Source organism: Podarcis vaucheri (assembly GCF_965113315.1).
Source record: "Podarcis vaucheri genome assembly, chromosome: Z".
NCBI classification, from domain to species: Eukaryota; Metazoa; Chordata; class Lepidosauria; order Squamata; family Lacertidae; genus Podarcis; species Podarcis vaucheri.
This window is the reverse complement of record NC_138758.1, coordinates 4,469,380-4,485,197: the sequence shown is the minus strand read 5'-3', so window position 1 is coordinate 4,485,197 and position 15,818 is coordinate 4,469,380. Positions and strand designations below refer to the sequence as shown.

At 45.6% G+C, this 15,818-nt stretch overlaps 1 protein-coding gene and 1 long non-coding RNA gene across 3 annotated transcripts in view; one reads left to right on the top strand and one right to left on the bottom strand.

Moving 5' to 3' along the window:
• LOC309524061 overlaps positions 1-8,102 on the bottom strand; it is a 25,090-nt gene extending 16,988 nt beyond the window's left edge. Inside the window, exons 1-2 of the long non-coding RNA XR_014215770.1 lie at positions 7,415-8,102; positions 6,818-7,059 (exon numbers count right to left, since the gene is read on the bottom strand). This is a non-coding gene — a long non-coding RNA (uncharacterized lncRNA). The remainder of the gene's footprint in view (positions 1-6,817; positions 7,060-7,414) is intronic.
• The window catches only part of LOC309524059 (uncharacterized protein CXorf65 homolog), a 23,752-nt gene extending 7,934 nt beyond the window's left edge, over positions 1-15,818 (top strand). Inside the window, exons 4-6 of one of the 2 annotated variants that reach the window (XM_082208431.1) lie at positions 4,711-4,779; positions 13,866-13,993; positions 15,623-15,818. In XM_082208431.1, coding sequence (XP_082064557.1) covers positions 4,711-4,779; positions 13,866-13,993; positions 15,623-15,748 — 323 coding nt within the window. In that variant the 3' untranslated portion in view covers positions 15,749-15,818. The remainder of the gene's footprint in view (positions 1-4,710; positions 4,780-13,865; positions 13,994-15,622) is intronic. The other variant, XM_082208432.1, reaches the window with a different exon arrangement.

The window sequence follows — 15,818 nt, the reverse complement described above, 5'->3', positions numbered from 1 at the left end:
GCTTATCTGCTGATCGGATCAGCTGATAAGCGGCTTAGCGCTATTAGCGCTATTAGCGACTTATCTGCTGATAGGATCAGCTGATAAGCGGCTTAGCTGCTTAGAAAAAGGGGGGGGGGAACCAGCAGGAACTCGCAAGACATTGTCGTCTTGCGAAGCAAGCCCATAGGAGATTCGTTTTGCGAAGCACCTCCAAAATGGAAAACTCTTTCCTCTAGCGAGTTTTCCAAGGCATTCATCTTGTGGGGCACCACTGTACAACAATACAGCAAAAAAACACAATAACCATTAAAACACACATCCAATGTTCCATATCTTTATCTTTCATTTACTTATTTCATCGACCTCCTCACACCTCCCTTTTTGTATTCTAATTTAATTAATTGTTTCAGCAAATTCTTTCCATCTTTCTCAATTTTTGTTATATAATTTATCTTAATGGTCTAACCTATTAATTACTCAGCAAATCCTTTCCATCTTTCACTATATTCTGTCATTCAATTTACCTTAATTTATTTTGACCTTATCTTACCATAAAAAACTTTAAAACTTAAAACTTAATACTTATTTGTACATGACTCCTTATATCATTTCTATTAAAGCCAAATAGTTTCATTCCAACATTTTTCCTAATACTCGTTAATTTTACACTACTTCTCAAAATAAATTTTCAAAAACTTTCTTCCAATCTTCATCCAACGTCTCTTCTTCCTGGTCTCTGGTTTTGTCAGTCCTTCTTGTCCATTCCATCTAGTCCATCAACCTGGTGATCTTATGTCCGAGGCTCTTAAGTCTTTTCCATGTCCCTTCTGCAGATCTTCTTCTTGTTTATACCTGCACTTTACTTTGTCTTTTGTTGATCTTTTTCTTAATTTCTTTCCTTTCTCATTGGGGGGTAGGCCTCGGGGGGACTCCAATCCAAAAATATCTCCATCTCCCCTCAGCAGATCAGCCCATTACCCACAGTCCCATTCCCCACAGTCAACACTGTAATCCAGAAAGTATTTAAGAGCATGTTTCAAAGTCCCTCCAAAATTAAGTGCCCTCACAACTCCAGACTCCCCCTGGTCCACTCCAGATTCAAACTTCAAGAACAGCGGCTTATGCTCCTACAAGGCCTCGAGTCTCTCCATTTGTGTTACTTGAGGTTCAACAGCAACCTCCTCCATTATCTTCTGCACTTGCACTTGCCCTGTCAAAACAGGTTCCTGGGTTGGTTCCTGAATGGTTTCTATATGGGTATTCACCGTTTGTCCAAAGTTTTTGACTGCAACAGTCATCAAATCCATCTTCTCGTGCATCTGCTCCAGCAAAGTGCTTGTCTTGCAAAAAGCAAGCACTGAAACTTCTTCCAAACACATTTTTATTCAAGGTCAGAGTCTGGTCTCACGATCCTAATCTCCACAACTGTAAAATCCCCAGATCAACTCCAGCAACAATTTAACAAGCTCCCTCTAGAGGAGACAATTTCTATTTGTATCCATCTTTTGAAAGCAGAAGCAACAAAAGAAAATTACTTTCATTTTTCAAATATTTTGTTTCTTTTGAATGCAAAAGGCAACATTGGAATCAATTTGTTTCTCTTTTTTAACTATCTGTCAAAAGACGTTTCATTCACAGTCAATGAACTTCTCCATAAATTTCTGTCTCTGACACCCCGTTCCCAGGTTTGAGACGGTGGGAATTTATCTTTCTTTACTCTCTCTCCTGCAGGCTTGAACAATCAAAAATCCCCCCCCTTTCTCCTGCTTCCAAGAGGGGTTTTGGTGGTAATAACTGAAGGAGATTTAGACCTTTATATACGACTTTCCAGACTTTAGCTTGTAAAGTTTTTGCTTCAATCTATTTACAGAAATGGGAGGCGGACTTCCTGTTTAGAACCTTCCCACTTCAGTGCCAAATTAAAATGTTTCTTAATCCAATTTTCCGTTCTACTCACGGGTACTTGTTTAGAGTCCAATTGTCCACAGGAAAAAGTCAGCGCTCTCCAGCAACGGCTGTGCGGCTTCACTCCATAAAAGTAGCGGTTGATTCAAAACACCGCGCCACTCACCCCACGTCACTTCGGATCCCTGAAAAAGGGTTTCCCTGCGAGTAGGGGAGGCGCTCCTGGTGTCAGCCGAATCCCACGTTCCCAGGCTTCCTCTGCCTGGGATTTTTAAAGGGTCTCCGCCTTCGTCGCGGTGGCAAGACCCGATTTTCACGGAGCGGGTTCCTCTTGGTCAGAGGCACTCTGCCATAGCTAATGGCGCTAACCCGGAAGTCCTAAAGGCAGTTTCTTCAGATATCTTCAGATATTTCAGACTGCAAATCCCATCAGTCTCAGTCAGCATGGGCTGTAATCCCAAACATCTCGGAGGACCCCAGGTTAGAGAGGTTTTATTAGCACCTTGACTGTGCCTGCTGATCTGCTGACAATTCCGCTTCATTTTCTCACTGGCTGTGTTTATTATTATTATTATTATTATTATTATTATTAGAGTCATTTGGCACAATATATTTTTGATTTTATGAGTTGTTTTGTGTAGCACACAATGGGAAATTTTAAGGTATGTGTGTGAGTGCCTTAGCTGGCATATGCAAAAGAGCAACAGCCATTTCTTGTGTTTCATTCAAGGCGCCACTTACCCACCTCTGATCAGAAAGCTGCTTCTTGACTTGTGCAATATATTATATTGAGCTATACTGTTAGTATTATCTGCTCTGATCAGCAGTGGCATTCTGGGGTCAACAGCAAAGCTTTCCCCATGACCCTTTACCTGCCATTTAACCAGCAATATCAGGAACTGAACTTGGGACCCCAGGGGACTCTGTCATTCTTTGCATGCAGAAGGTCCCAGGTTCAAACCCCAATAGCAACTTCAGGGCTGAGAGAGACTACCTGTCCGAAACCCTGGAGAGCTGCTGCCAGTCAGAGTAGACAACCCTGAGCTAGATGGACCAATCTGGTATGATGCAGCTTCCTTTGTCCTGCATGCTTGGCAGGTGCTCTTATACAGAACTATGGGATCTCCCCACCCCCACCCCATGGACTCTTGCCGGGTACTCCATACCTGTTGTATCTGGTGCCTTCCAGAAACTTGTGGACTACAATTCTTAAGGGAAAAGGCAGTCCAAAGCATCTAGACTTGCCAGACAGATTGGGGAAGGCTGGCTTGTACCCAGGTTTCTGCGAGCTTACCTCTTGGGAAAGAGAGCCAGTAGGGGCTGGAGGTTCAAACTCCCACTTGGCCACAGTCTCTGCCTCTCAACCTCACCTGCCTAACAGGGTTATTGAGAGAATTAAATGAGGAGGGGGAGAACTTTCCCAACTAATGCAGCCTGATGGAAGACGGAGAGCCTCCAAGCCATCTGCATCAACCTGGGCTGCACCTGGAATGGGATTATCAAGGAATGTAAGGCAGTGGCTTCCCCTTCCTTTATAACTGCCGATGCTTCATGGCAACGCTTTGTGGAACTGGCTTTTCTAATCTTTCGGAGACCACAGAGAAATCTCCCTCGAGCTCGAGCCAGGGCTGCATCTGCCACAATTCTGGATGTGCAGAGCAAAAAAAGAGCACAGGACAGGGTCCTGAGTGCAGGATTTGGCTTTCTGCGAATCTTGGCTTCCATTAAGGAACAAATTCCTAGCCCCTGTAAAAGCAAAAGATACACTCAGAAATATTTGGATGGTGACGAAATCTCAGAAGCTAGAGGGGTGGCTGAAATAGAGTTCTGGATGCTAGTAGGTAGACTTTTATTCTTCAGTATCATGCTAGTCTTGAGGGTGAGCCAACTGAGAACTCATGGTGCAAAACAAATGTGTGTGCTTAATTGGCACAATCTTCAGGTTGTCCAGGGGGCAGGTTAGGGAATGCAGCTGCTCTTGGCACCAAAATATGGCTTGGGTTGGGGTGGACTCTCCCTCTCTTTCCTTTCATTGCGCACCTGCTCCTCCTGTTTATCGTCTTCTCCTAATCTAATTGAAAACATTAAAGAATGCTCATAAGAGGGAAGCAGGACTGTGCCTGCCTGCCTCCCACCCACTCAAGGCTAGTTGGTCTATTGTGTGGGGGAGGTCAGGGCGTTTGTGCAGCCGAGAGCTTTCGCAGTAAACAGCTGCGGCTCTAACCATGTAGCCCTTCCTTACTAATGCCAGCTGTGTCTCTTCCACTGGCCTGCAGGTACAGTCCTCTTCACAGAACACATGAACTCCCCTCTTGGGTCTTTGTGGCTATGGATTCCTGCGTCCCTCTGGCATAAAGAGTCCATGGCTCTTTCCTTCTTATTGCCCTGCAGAAGGGTGCAGTGCTGACTCAAGAGCTGATTTTGACCATCCTCCTTTGAACTCCTTCCTTGTGTGTTCAGGCAGTTCTCCCTTAGGGACAGAACCTTCATGGCGCCTGCCTGGGGAAGTTGTTTCTGGGAACTTTAGTTGTGATTCCTGCATTGAAGGATGTTGGACTAGATGGCCCTTGGGGGGTCCCTTCCAACTTTACAGTTCTATGATTCTTTGTATGCCCCCTTGAGCTCCTGGGAGAAGAAGGCAGGGTATAAATGCAATAAATAAATAAATAAAAGGCAAATGGCAATTAGCTGCAGGCTGGTAGAAATCAGCCGTGAGCATTCTCTTGACTTGTATCTAGGAATGCAGAGCACTCAGCCCAAGTTCCATGTTGCAAATGCATAGCAAAGCGTCAAAGCAAGTAACACAGGGTTCTCTCTTTGCAGGGTCGAAACAAGAAAACAGCTACCGGGCCTTTCACCCTATGTACAAGCACCCTCCAGTAGAATTATTGGGTAGGAACTTGCAGGACTTAAAACTTCTATTCTCAGTGTATCAAAGCGCAACTCTGAAACCTACGAAGTCAGGGCAAGTAAAAGTAGCCCCTTTTACATTTCCTTCCCCTGTGAGCAACACCATATAGGAGAAAGGGGCTAGAAAGAAGTTTTTCTCATCCTCTCTCACACTGAAAAGAGAGGTGCTGGAAATCACCTTGAACGCCTCCTTCCTTGCTCTCTTAGAATGGCAATGGCGCCCACCTGGGATGTGCTGGAATTCACATCAGATGGGGGGAAACCTTGCTCTCTCATATTAAAACTCAGCGGGGTTATGCAGTGAAGCCAAATGGTGGGAGATTCAGGACATACAAAAGGAAACAGAGCAGAACTGAACTATGGGACTCTGTACTGTAGGATATACTGCTGGCTGCCAACATGGATGACTTTAAAAGGGTTTCAGACAAGTCTGTGGAGGTTAAAGCTATCAGCAGCTTCCAGCCATGCATTTTTCTACAGTGCTGGAGGCAGTGTTCCACTGGATTCCAGTTTCCAAGGACCACAAGTAGCAGGGGTGCTGACTCCTAGGGGCTGAACCCCTTTGACCCCCCCCATATTTGTTAGCAGGGGGCTGAGCCCCCTCAGTATTCGTTCAAACATCGTGCATGATATCACAATGCCGTACATGACACCCAGAGGCGATGCTGTCATGCAAGTCAGCAACACTGCAGCTCCTCCTCCTCCTGCTGCTGCTGTGGAGGGGAAGCACCCCCTGGCCATGGTGGTGGCAGGAGGTACAGCAAATGTCAGCCATGGAAGCTGAGCGATGCCTGGGTGGCATCACCTCTGGGCATCACGTCTGACATCCGGGTGTCATGCATGACGTTGTGGTGTCGCGTAACATCAGCTCACCCAGTGCTTTCCTGAGTCAGCGCACCTGACAAATAGGAGGAACTTGCTGTTGAACTTGCCTCCTGCTTTCAGGCTTTCCCGTCAAGGCCTCTGTGATAACAAAATGTTGGACTAGATAGGCCTTTGGTCTGACCCAGCAACCAGGCTCCTCTAACGTTTATTTGTTTTGTTTCATGAAATTTATATAAAGCGCTCCTTGACTGCCAAACCCAAAAACAAAGGAAACCTCAAAGAAGTTTGCAAGAAAGGAAAGTAAAACAATGAAACTATCTGGAAAAGAAAAAGTCGAAAACAAGAAGTATTTAAATATTTAGTAAGCTAAAAAACCAGGTTATGACACATGCCAACGTTGTACATGTCTGGGTAGGCTTGCTGAAATAAATTCTTTTCCAGCAGGTGCTGAAAAGGAAACAGTGAGGGCAGCTGCCTGATGTCAACATAGTGCTACCTCAGTTTACGAACTTAATCTGTTCCAGAAGTCCATTCTGAAAACCGAGGCATGCTTTCCCTAATGAGGCCTCCCGCCGCCGGTGCCCTTCCACCGTTCAGATCCCATTCTTAGACCGAGGTAAAGTTCGCAACCTGGGACACTACTTCCAGTTTTGCGGAGTTTGTGAACCAAATCATTCGTAAGCAGAGCTGTTCTTAAACCGAGGTACCACTATAGGCAGGTTATGTGTAGCTGTTCTTTTGTCCCTGCAAATCACAGACCTGAGTAGAAGGCAGAGCTTTTAGATCTCCGAGTGGTGGTATATTCTAGACAGACTTCGACACCTAGCATCTTCTTTTTATTATTAAAATAGAACTGAGGCACTGGGTGTCAGAACAGAGGCCAATTCTACCCCCTTACTTTAGGTCTGAGCAGAAGACTGTTATCTTTACTAGAAATTTCTGGGTGAGCCAGCCAACAATTGCCCCAGTACCCTCAGAAACCTGAGAGGCAGAATTGTCAACCACTGGATTAAGAACAAAGCAGGTCCCCCACCAACCATGCCAGCCTTAGAAAAGATTTCAATATATGAGCACAACAGACCTTTTTATCCAATAATACAAGCAAGTTGCATAAGAAAAGGGTAGTTCCATTTGAGGAATGCTTCACCAGGAGAGCGCAGGCAGGAAAAAATAAAATAAAACAAACCTAAATTACCTGTCTCTGATCTTTCCCTCTTGTTGAACACCAATCTCCGAGTGGTGAGAGACTCCAGAGGTTCCAGGCGATTACCCAGGGTACAGTTTGCTGGCAGTAAGGGACAGCAGAGACTGGGGTGTCTTTATGGCATATGACTTATTCATAATTCTATGCAACCTGTAGGGGCTCACAGCATTAACACCCCAATAAGGTCTTGCTTCTCCCAGTCACAGCCTTTTTTCAAAATCTCCTCCCACCACCTCCCCCACATTTGAAGCATGGCAATACCACTTTAAACAACCATGGCTTCCCCTAAAATACTCTGGGAGCTGTAGTTTGTTAAGGGTGCAGATTGGTTTTAGGCAGTCCCCTATTCCCCTTGCAAAGCTACAGTTCCCAAGTCCCTCGTGAAGAGGGATTGATGGTCCAACCACACATAGTGGAATTGTAGCTTTGAGGGGAATAGGGGATCTCTGGAAAACTCCCAGCACCCTTAACAAACTACAGCTCCCATAATCTTTTGGGGGAAGCCGTGAGTTCTTAAAGTGCTTTAAATGTATGGTGTAAATGTGGCTCAGGTCCACCAAAACCTTCTTCAAAATCTCCTCCCACCACCTCCCCAATTTTTAAAGTCAACAACTGAAACAGAGCCTATTGCTATCCTTGTTTTTAGGAAACTCTATAAAGCATGGGTTCCAGGATATATATATCCATGGCTCAGTTTCCTAGGAATGAGGTTCAGCGGAGACCATGGTGGCTTTATGACATATGGCTTATTCACACATATACACAACCTGAGCCTACGCTGGAGGGGCTCACAGCATTAACAACCAAGAAAGTCTTTGTTGTCCCAATCACAGCCTTGGATTCCAGGAGAAATCAAGCACGGCTCTCCCTCTCTGGCTTACACCTGCTTCTAACTTCCAGCGCTCTCTCTCTCACACAACTCTCCACTCTGGCTTTTGTCTTTCTAACTTAACACCTAGTTGAGGGATGGCCCCCCCCCCACCCATTTGCCCTCTGGCACAGATCCACTTCCTTTGTTACCTTAAAGACCTATACTTAGGCCATTACCAAGAAGCAGCCTGGCTATTCCAATAATCGAGTCCTTGCTGGTTCCAAGAATAGAACTGACTTGGGCATACAGCCTAACTGCCCCTCTCCCACCCTGCTCCGCAAACTCACAACACTCTGCTTTGCTCTAGCCTTCCTTCAAGCCCCAACAGAGATCCAAGACTCCTAGATTAGACAATAAACCAACATGCAGTCAGGAAATAGGCAGAGCCTTGTTCCTTTTTTGACTGGTGGTTTTATATCTCTAGCAGGTCAGGCCAACTTTTATCTTCAATCCGGCCGATCCAAGGCTCTTTAGAGGTATCTCTTATTTTATAACGAACTCCAAAAAGGAGGCAGGGGTGGGGAGCCTCCGCAGCTGGACGGTGTTATGAGAATTAGCGGACTCTCATGTTTGCCTTGGACAGGCTAGCCCAAGAGATAAGCAAGCATCCTAAGGCTACTCATCATTTCTACTTTCCCATACTCTCTTTCCGTTCAGAGCCAGGCCGGCTGTTACCAGTCCCAGCACAGAATTCCAGATTCTGCCTCTGGAGAGTTGCTACTCCTAACACCGAGAAAGATCTAGCAGGGACCAGCAGGGTTCTTCACCAGCTACCAGAGGGGCAGCAAATGTAGAAAGATTCTGGGTCAAAGATTCCCCAGCACACTGTGGCCAGATGTGGCATGCGCTGGAGTTTAGGGCAGATTCAGAGCTACCCAGCTCTGTAAAGAGAGGGAAATGGGCAGAAGCAGTGCGTGGTAGCTGTGGGCTGTATCAGGGAGATAAGAAGGATGTTGACAGTGTGCATTCAGAGAAGGGAGACCAAGAGGGATCTGGAATCTGTGAGGGCTCTCGAATCAGAGTCCTTTGAGGGTGTGGGCATGTTAGGCTAAGGGGAGACATGATAGCTGCCATCACGTATGTGAAAGGATGGAAGTGTATAAATCTATGCAAGGCATGGAGAGAGAAGATAGGGGAAAGTTTTTTCCTTCCTCTCTCAAAACACTAGAGCTCATGGACACTAAGTGAAGCTGATTGCTGGGAGATTTAGGGCAGATGATGGAATCATAGAATTGGAAGGGACTCCAAGCACCATCTAGTCCAACGCCCTGCAATGTAGGAATCTCAGCTAAAGCATCCATGACAGGTGGCCCTCCGATCTCTGCTGAAAACCTCCAAGGCAGGAGAGTCCACCACCTCCCAAGGGAGACCATCCCACTGCCGAACAGCTCTTACTGAAAGAGTTCTTCCTCTTACTGAAAGAAAGTTCTTCCTAATGTTTAGTCAGATTCTCCTTTATCACAGTTTGACGCCTGCCCTCCAAAGCAGAAGAAAACAACCTTGTTCCATCTTCCAGGAAATAGCCCTTGAGATATCTGAGGATAGCTGTCATATCTCCTCTCTGTTTCCTCGTTTCCAGGCTAATACCCAGCTCCCTCAACCATCTTGCATAAGGATTGGTTTCCAGACCCTTCATAATCTTAGTCATCCTCCTCTGCACACATTCCAGCTTCTCAATGTCCTTCTTAAATTGTGGTGCACAAAACTGGACACAGGACTCCAGGTGTGGGCTGACCATGGCAGAATAGACCGAGACTATTACTTCCCTTGATCGGAACACTATACTTCTGTTGAATATAGGCAGACTAGAATACCATCAGCTTTTTTTTTTTTTTGCTCATGTTAAGCTTGTGGTCCACTAAGTCCCCTAGATCCTTTTCACAAGTTCTACTGATAAGTTAGGTTTGCCCATCTTATCTTTGTGCAGCTGCCTATTCCTGCCCAAGTGCAGAACCTTAGATTTGTTTCTACTGAAATTCATTTTTTTAGTTTGGACCCAGTTCTCCAGTCTGTTAAGGCCACGTTGAATCCTTTTTTTCTGCAGCATTAGTTACCCCTCCCAGTTTGGTGTCATCTGCAAATTTGTTGAGCATCTCCTCAATTCCTTTGTCCAAGTCATTTATAAAGATGTTGAGCAACAACAGGCTCAGGACAGTACCGTGTGGCACCCCAATTGTCACTTTTTTCCAGGATGACAAGGAACCATTATTGAGCACTCTTTGGGTTCAGTCAGTCAACCAGTTACAGAACCACCTAGCAGCTACAAATCTACCACTTCTAGCCCACATTTTATCAGCTTCTCTGCGAAAATATCATGGGGGACTTTGTCAAAAGCCTTCCCGAAATCAATATACACTACATTTTCAGCATTCCCCTGATCCACAAAGTTTGTAACTGCATCAAAAAGAAATAAATAAATGAAATTTGTCTGGCTTAACTTGCTTTTGAGAAGTTAGTAAGCACAGCATTCTTTTCTAAGTGCTCACAGACTGACTGTTGAATTATCTGTTCTAGGACCTTCCCTGATATAACATAAAGTACTTATTCACTCAGCGCATAGTGGAACTCACTTCCCCAGGAGGTAGTGGTGTCCAGCAATTTGGAGGGTTTTAAAAGAGGATTAGACAAATTAATGGTGGAAAGGGCTTTGAAAGGCTACTCTCCTTAATGGCTGTGCTCTGCCTCCACAGCTGGAGGCAGCAATGCTTCTGAACAGCAGTTGCTGAAAACCACAGGAGGGGAGAGTTGCTCTCTGCTCAGATCCTGCTCCATGGTTTCCCACAAGTATCTGGTTGGCCACTGTGAGAATAGGATGCTGGGAGACTTCCGGGTTAGCGCCTCCGGCAATGGCGGGCTTCCTCTGATCTGGAGGAACCCGCTCCGTGAAAATCAGGGTCTGGACCGCCACGGCGAGGCGGAGACCCATTAAAAACCACAGGCGGGAGAAGCCTGTGGACCTGGGATTCGGCTGGCACCTTTAGCGCCTCCCCTACTCGCGGGGAAACCCAGCTACGGGGATCCAGAGCGACGTGGGGTGAGCGGCGTGGTGCTTCGAATCGATTGCTCTTTTCACGGAGTGAAGCCGCATTGCTGTTGTCGGAGAGCGCTGACTTTTTTCCTGTGGACAATTGGACACTAAACAAGTACCCGTGAGTAGAACGGAAAATTGGATTACTAAACTTTGTAATTTGGCACCGGAGCGGGAAGGTCTAAACAGGAAGTCCGCCTTCCGCTTTTGTAAACAGCTTGAAGCAAAGACATCGTAAGCTAAAGTCTGGAAAGTCATCTGTAAAGGACTAAATTTCCATAGGTTAAAACTACAAACCCCCCTTGGAAGCAGGAGAAGAGGGGGAAATCTTAAATTGTTTAAGCCTGCAGGAGAGGGAGTAAAGAAAGATAAATTTCTATCGTCTTGAACCTGGGAACGGGCTGTCAAAGATAGACGTTTGGGGAAAGTTCATTGACTGTGAATAATAACGCATGTTGACAGATAGTTAAATAAGAGAAACAAATTGACTCCAATGTTTCCTTTTGCACTAAAAAGGAACAAAGATTTGAAAAACGAAAGTAATTTTGTTGCTGGATCTGCTTGTAAAAGGATGGATACAAATAGAAATTGTTTCCTCTAGAGGGAGCTTTTGAACTGTTGTTGGAGTGGACCTGGGGAACTCTACAGCTGTAGAGATTAGAGAGCGTGAGAAACAGGCTCTGACCTTGGATAAGAATGTTGACACAGGAAACCTTAGTGTCTGCTTTGTGCAGGACAAGTGCTTTGTTGGAGCAGCTTCATGCGAAGATGGATTTGATGACTACTGCAATTGATAATTTCGGTCAAACAGTGACCACTGATATAGAACCTGCTCAACAACCGACCCAGGAATTTGCCCTGACAGGGCAAGTTGCGGAGAAGACAAAGGAGGAGGTTGTTGTTGAACCTCAAGTAATACAAGTTGAGAGAGATGCGGCCCTGCAGGAGCATAAGCTGTCATTTCTGAGGACTGAATCTGGAGTGAGGCAGACTTGGAGAGACGGAGTCCTGTCGGGACTGGAGATGGCAAGTTGGTCAGATCCTCCTATGCAGGGATGCTCTGACCTTTGGGATTTGGCTTTGGGCCAGGAGGAGATTGGAGTGGTTGAGGCACTGAACTTTGGAGGGTTATTGAAGTATGCTTTGGAATATTTTTGGATTTTAGTGCTACCCATGGAGAACGGGCTGACCGGCCGAGAAGGGATAAAGACACTCTTAGGTTGTCCCCCCGAGATCTACTCCTCAGAGACAAAGGAAGGAAGTTAAGAACAAGACCAGCAGAAGACAAAGTAAAGTGCAGGTACAATTATGAAGAAGATGGGACATGGAATGCAGAAGGGACATGGAAAAGAGTTAAGAGCCTCGGACATAAGATCACCAGGTTGATGGACTAGATGGAACAGATAGAAAGGACTGACAGAACCCGAGACCAGGAAGAAGAGACGGTGGTTGAAGATTGGCAGAAAGTTTAAAAATTCATTTAGAGAAATATTGCAAAATTAACAACTGTTAGGAAAATCTTGGAATGAAACTATTAGGCTTTAGTAGAAATGTTATAAGGAGTTATGTATAAATAAGCTTTTAAGTTCTAGGGTTTTTTATGGTAAGATAAGGCTAAAATAAATTAAGACAACTAAAGGACAGAATACAGTGAAAGATGGAAAGGATTTGCTGAGATAATTAATAATTAGAATACAAAAAAGGGAGGTGTGAGGAGGTCGAGGAAACAAGTTAATGAAGATAAGGGTATGGGAATATTGGATTTGTTTTTAAATTTATTTTTTTTGTTCTTGTTTTTGATTTTGGTGTATTGTATGTTTGGTACTTTTTATTTTTTATTATTTATTTGTATTGTTTAATCTCTTTTTTCTTTGCTTTTCCTTCTTCTCTTTTTTCTGTAACTTTAAATTCCCAATAAATATCATTTATAAAAAAGAGAGAGAATAGGATGCTGGACTAGATAGGCCACTGGCCTGATCCAGTCACGGAGTAGGCTTGTTCTCTGTTGCTCGGAATGGTCTGGAGATAACTATATCTATATCATCTGTCTGTCTGTCTGTCTGTCTGTCTGTCTGTCTGTCTATCATCTATCTCTGTGGGGTGCAGAAATAATTTGATGGGTAAGAGTGCTTATAATAATAATAATGAATGAATAATGGAATAATAATGAAACATAGGGTTTATTACTCCTAGTAAACAAAGCCATTCTGAGTACAAGCTCCCATGTGGCTGTCATGGAATCATGAGGTCAGCTAAAAGGAAGGTCCAACACTAATGCTAACTGAAGCAGCAGCAGAAAGGAAGTTAAGCTGAGAGAGAGAAAACGATCAGCAGAAGGAATCAGTGAGGGTCCGAGCCTCTAGCCCACCTCTCTAACTTATTGCAAGCATCATTGCTTTGCACCCAACAAGGCTGGACAGCAAGAGAAACTTCAGAACGATCAGAGCTGTTCAACAACAGGACAGCATGCCTTGGAAGGTGGTGGCTCTCCTTCCCTGGAGGCCTCTGAGCATCTGTCAGGGATACTGTAGTTGTAATCTTCCAACACTGAGCTGGGGTAGGGGTTGGACTTGATGTCCTCCAGGGTCCCTCCCAACTGAGAAGAATGCTATGATTTTCCAGTGAACACCAGGTTGGCTTAAGCTGACCCTGAACTACTTTTCCACACTGTTCTGCCTCTCCAGTTGCTCACTCAGAGCAGGGGTTGCCTTTTAAGCTCAGCCAGTCACTGTCTCTCCCACAGCCTCAGCCCCCACTTCTCTAAAATGGCACCAATCGGGATGGTCACATCCACATCGTACCTTGAAAGCACACAACTTCCCCCCAAAGAAACCTGGGAACTCTAGTTTGTTAAGGGTGCTGGGAATTATAGTTCTGAGGGGTGAACTACAGTTCCCAGGATTATTTGGTGGGCACTGCTAAAAATGTGTGGAGTGGATGTGGCCCAGCCTCATCAGGGTGGTTGTGAAGCAGAGAACAAGTCTGATTTCTTTTTTAAAAAATGTTTTGGAAATTGCAATTGCTGCATGCACTGTGACAGGCCATAAAGCTGTGTTTGGGTCAATGGTGCAGCCAGCTGGGCTTTTCAAGGCTGCATCAGCAGGTCCTCTTCCCACTGAGCATCTCTGCTTGCCCTTCAGACTCCTTGCGTAACCAGTGTGACATCCTTGAGAAAAGCCGCCTCAAGATTCTCAAGAGCACAGATGGCAAGAAGCCCCCAACCATGGAATCACTCCTATCATTCATGGCAGTAGCAAATCAGATGGTGGTGAGGCACTCATTTTTACCTGGGGGGGGGGCAGATCCAGCTCACTTTGGCCCTGTATAGCTTGTCTGATGCAACTCCAGGACTTGCCATGCACATACCCCTCTCTTGTCTAGACTCCATCTAGGCAAGCAAAAGGGCTTGTTTGAGCCAGGTAAAAACACCCAGGGAGGGTGTGAAGCAGGGCTGGTGAGAGGCGTGGCCTGGGGAGAAAGAGGGTGTGGCTGGGCAGGGGTGCAGTGCTAGGGGAGAATTCTGCAGGCTTGACAGAGAGGCCTGGTGCCCTTAGTTTTCTCACCTCTGGTTTAGCATCCTATCTCTTTGCATCTTCAGCACCTTGTAGCCTTTGTGATCTTGCCATGAGGGAGCTAGTCTCCTCCTGCCTCAGGGAATTGCCTTTCTTCCCAGCGGTTGTTGTTGTTATTAATAAAAAAAAAAAATTCTGGGCAGGGTGGGGTTGACTAAAACTTGTCGTTAGCATAGATATTATCTATGTGCAGATATTAAGGTGCCAGGTATAGTTTGTCACTTCACACCACTCTGGTATTTTTTATTTATTTGTTACATTTATATCCCACCTTTTCCTCCAGTGAGCTCAAGGTGTTGCACATGATTCTCCCCATTTCATCTTCCCAAAAATCCTGTGAGGTGGGCCATGCTGGAGACAAGAAATGCATTTCCTTCTCTTGCGTTTGCAGTTAATGGATGTGTTACTTTAAACCACAAGACGACACAGTTTGTTTAGCAATGTGGCCAGAACTTATGTGTAGTCTTTGCTTTGTCTAAGTTAACCCCACCCCTAAATGATGAGCTGTGTTTTGTTTGCTGTTCTCTCCCAACTTGTTGAGACAATATGTCTGTTATTTTCTCTCTCTCATCTACACACATCCAGTAAATAGTTGCAGCATGAATAAAGCCTTTGTACTCCAGAAACTGTGTGATTTTTTTCAACTCAGTTCACCCAAGCTGCAAGGTCTGTTAACAGGTTAAGCTAAGAGATGGGTGCTAGCCAAAGGTCCCCCAGTGAGCTGCGTGGTTTTGGGATTTGAACCCTCCTTTCCCAGGTTTTAGCCTGACACTCTAACCATTATGCCATATTGGTTCTTAACTTTTGAACTTTGGACCCAAAACTTTCCCCCCTGATTTCTCTTTAACTGAGTGAAGAATTGCCTTCTTGACTTTTAAATCAGTGGAGGAGGGCAGGGCTGTTGGAGAGTAGATGGATGCAACCAACAGCCAAGGGAAGGGGAGTCTTCAGCCATGTGCAATAGCAGAGAGAATGGTGGGGGAAAGAGAGATACTTGTTTGGAGCACTGGGGTGTTATGGGCACACCCCTGCTTTCACCTGAGAGCCAGCGGTGGCATAGTGGTTAGCGTGTCAGATTAGGACCTGGGAGACCAGGGTTCAAATTCCCACTTGACCACATGAAGCTGACTGGGTGACCTTGGGTGGTTGTTGTGGAGATTAAACGAGGAAGGGGGAACCACGTAAACCACCTTGAGCTCCCTGGATATAAAGTTGAGCTATGGATAGATGGATGGATGTTGGGTTCTTGCCACCTCCGCCTCCTTCAAGGGCCACTGCTGCTGCACCCTAAACTCTGTTGATCTGTGTTTGTCTCCTATGCCCAGGGGAAAACCAGTGGGAAGTCTGGGGCCAGTTCGTCTGGCGGCCTAGATGATGAGGGCCAGCCTCGCAAGACGACCACAGCAGCCAAAGCCAGATGGGAGATAGGCAAGAAGGATAAGCATCGCTGAGTACCGAAGGTGATGCCCAGAGGGAGCTGCAGCCCACCATCACTGTGAATAAAAGCACCTTTGGACCTGA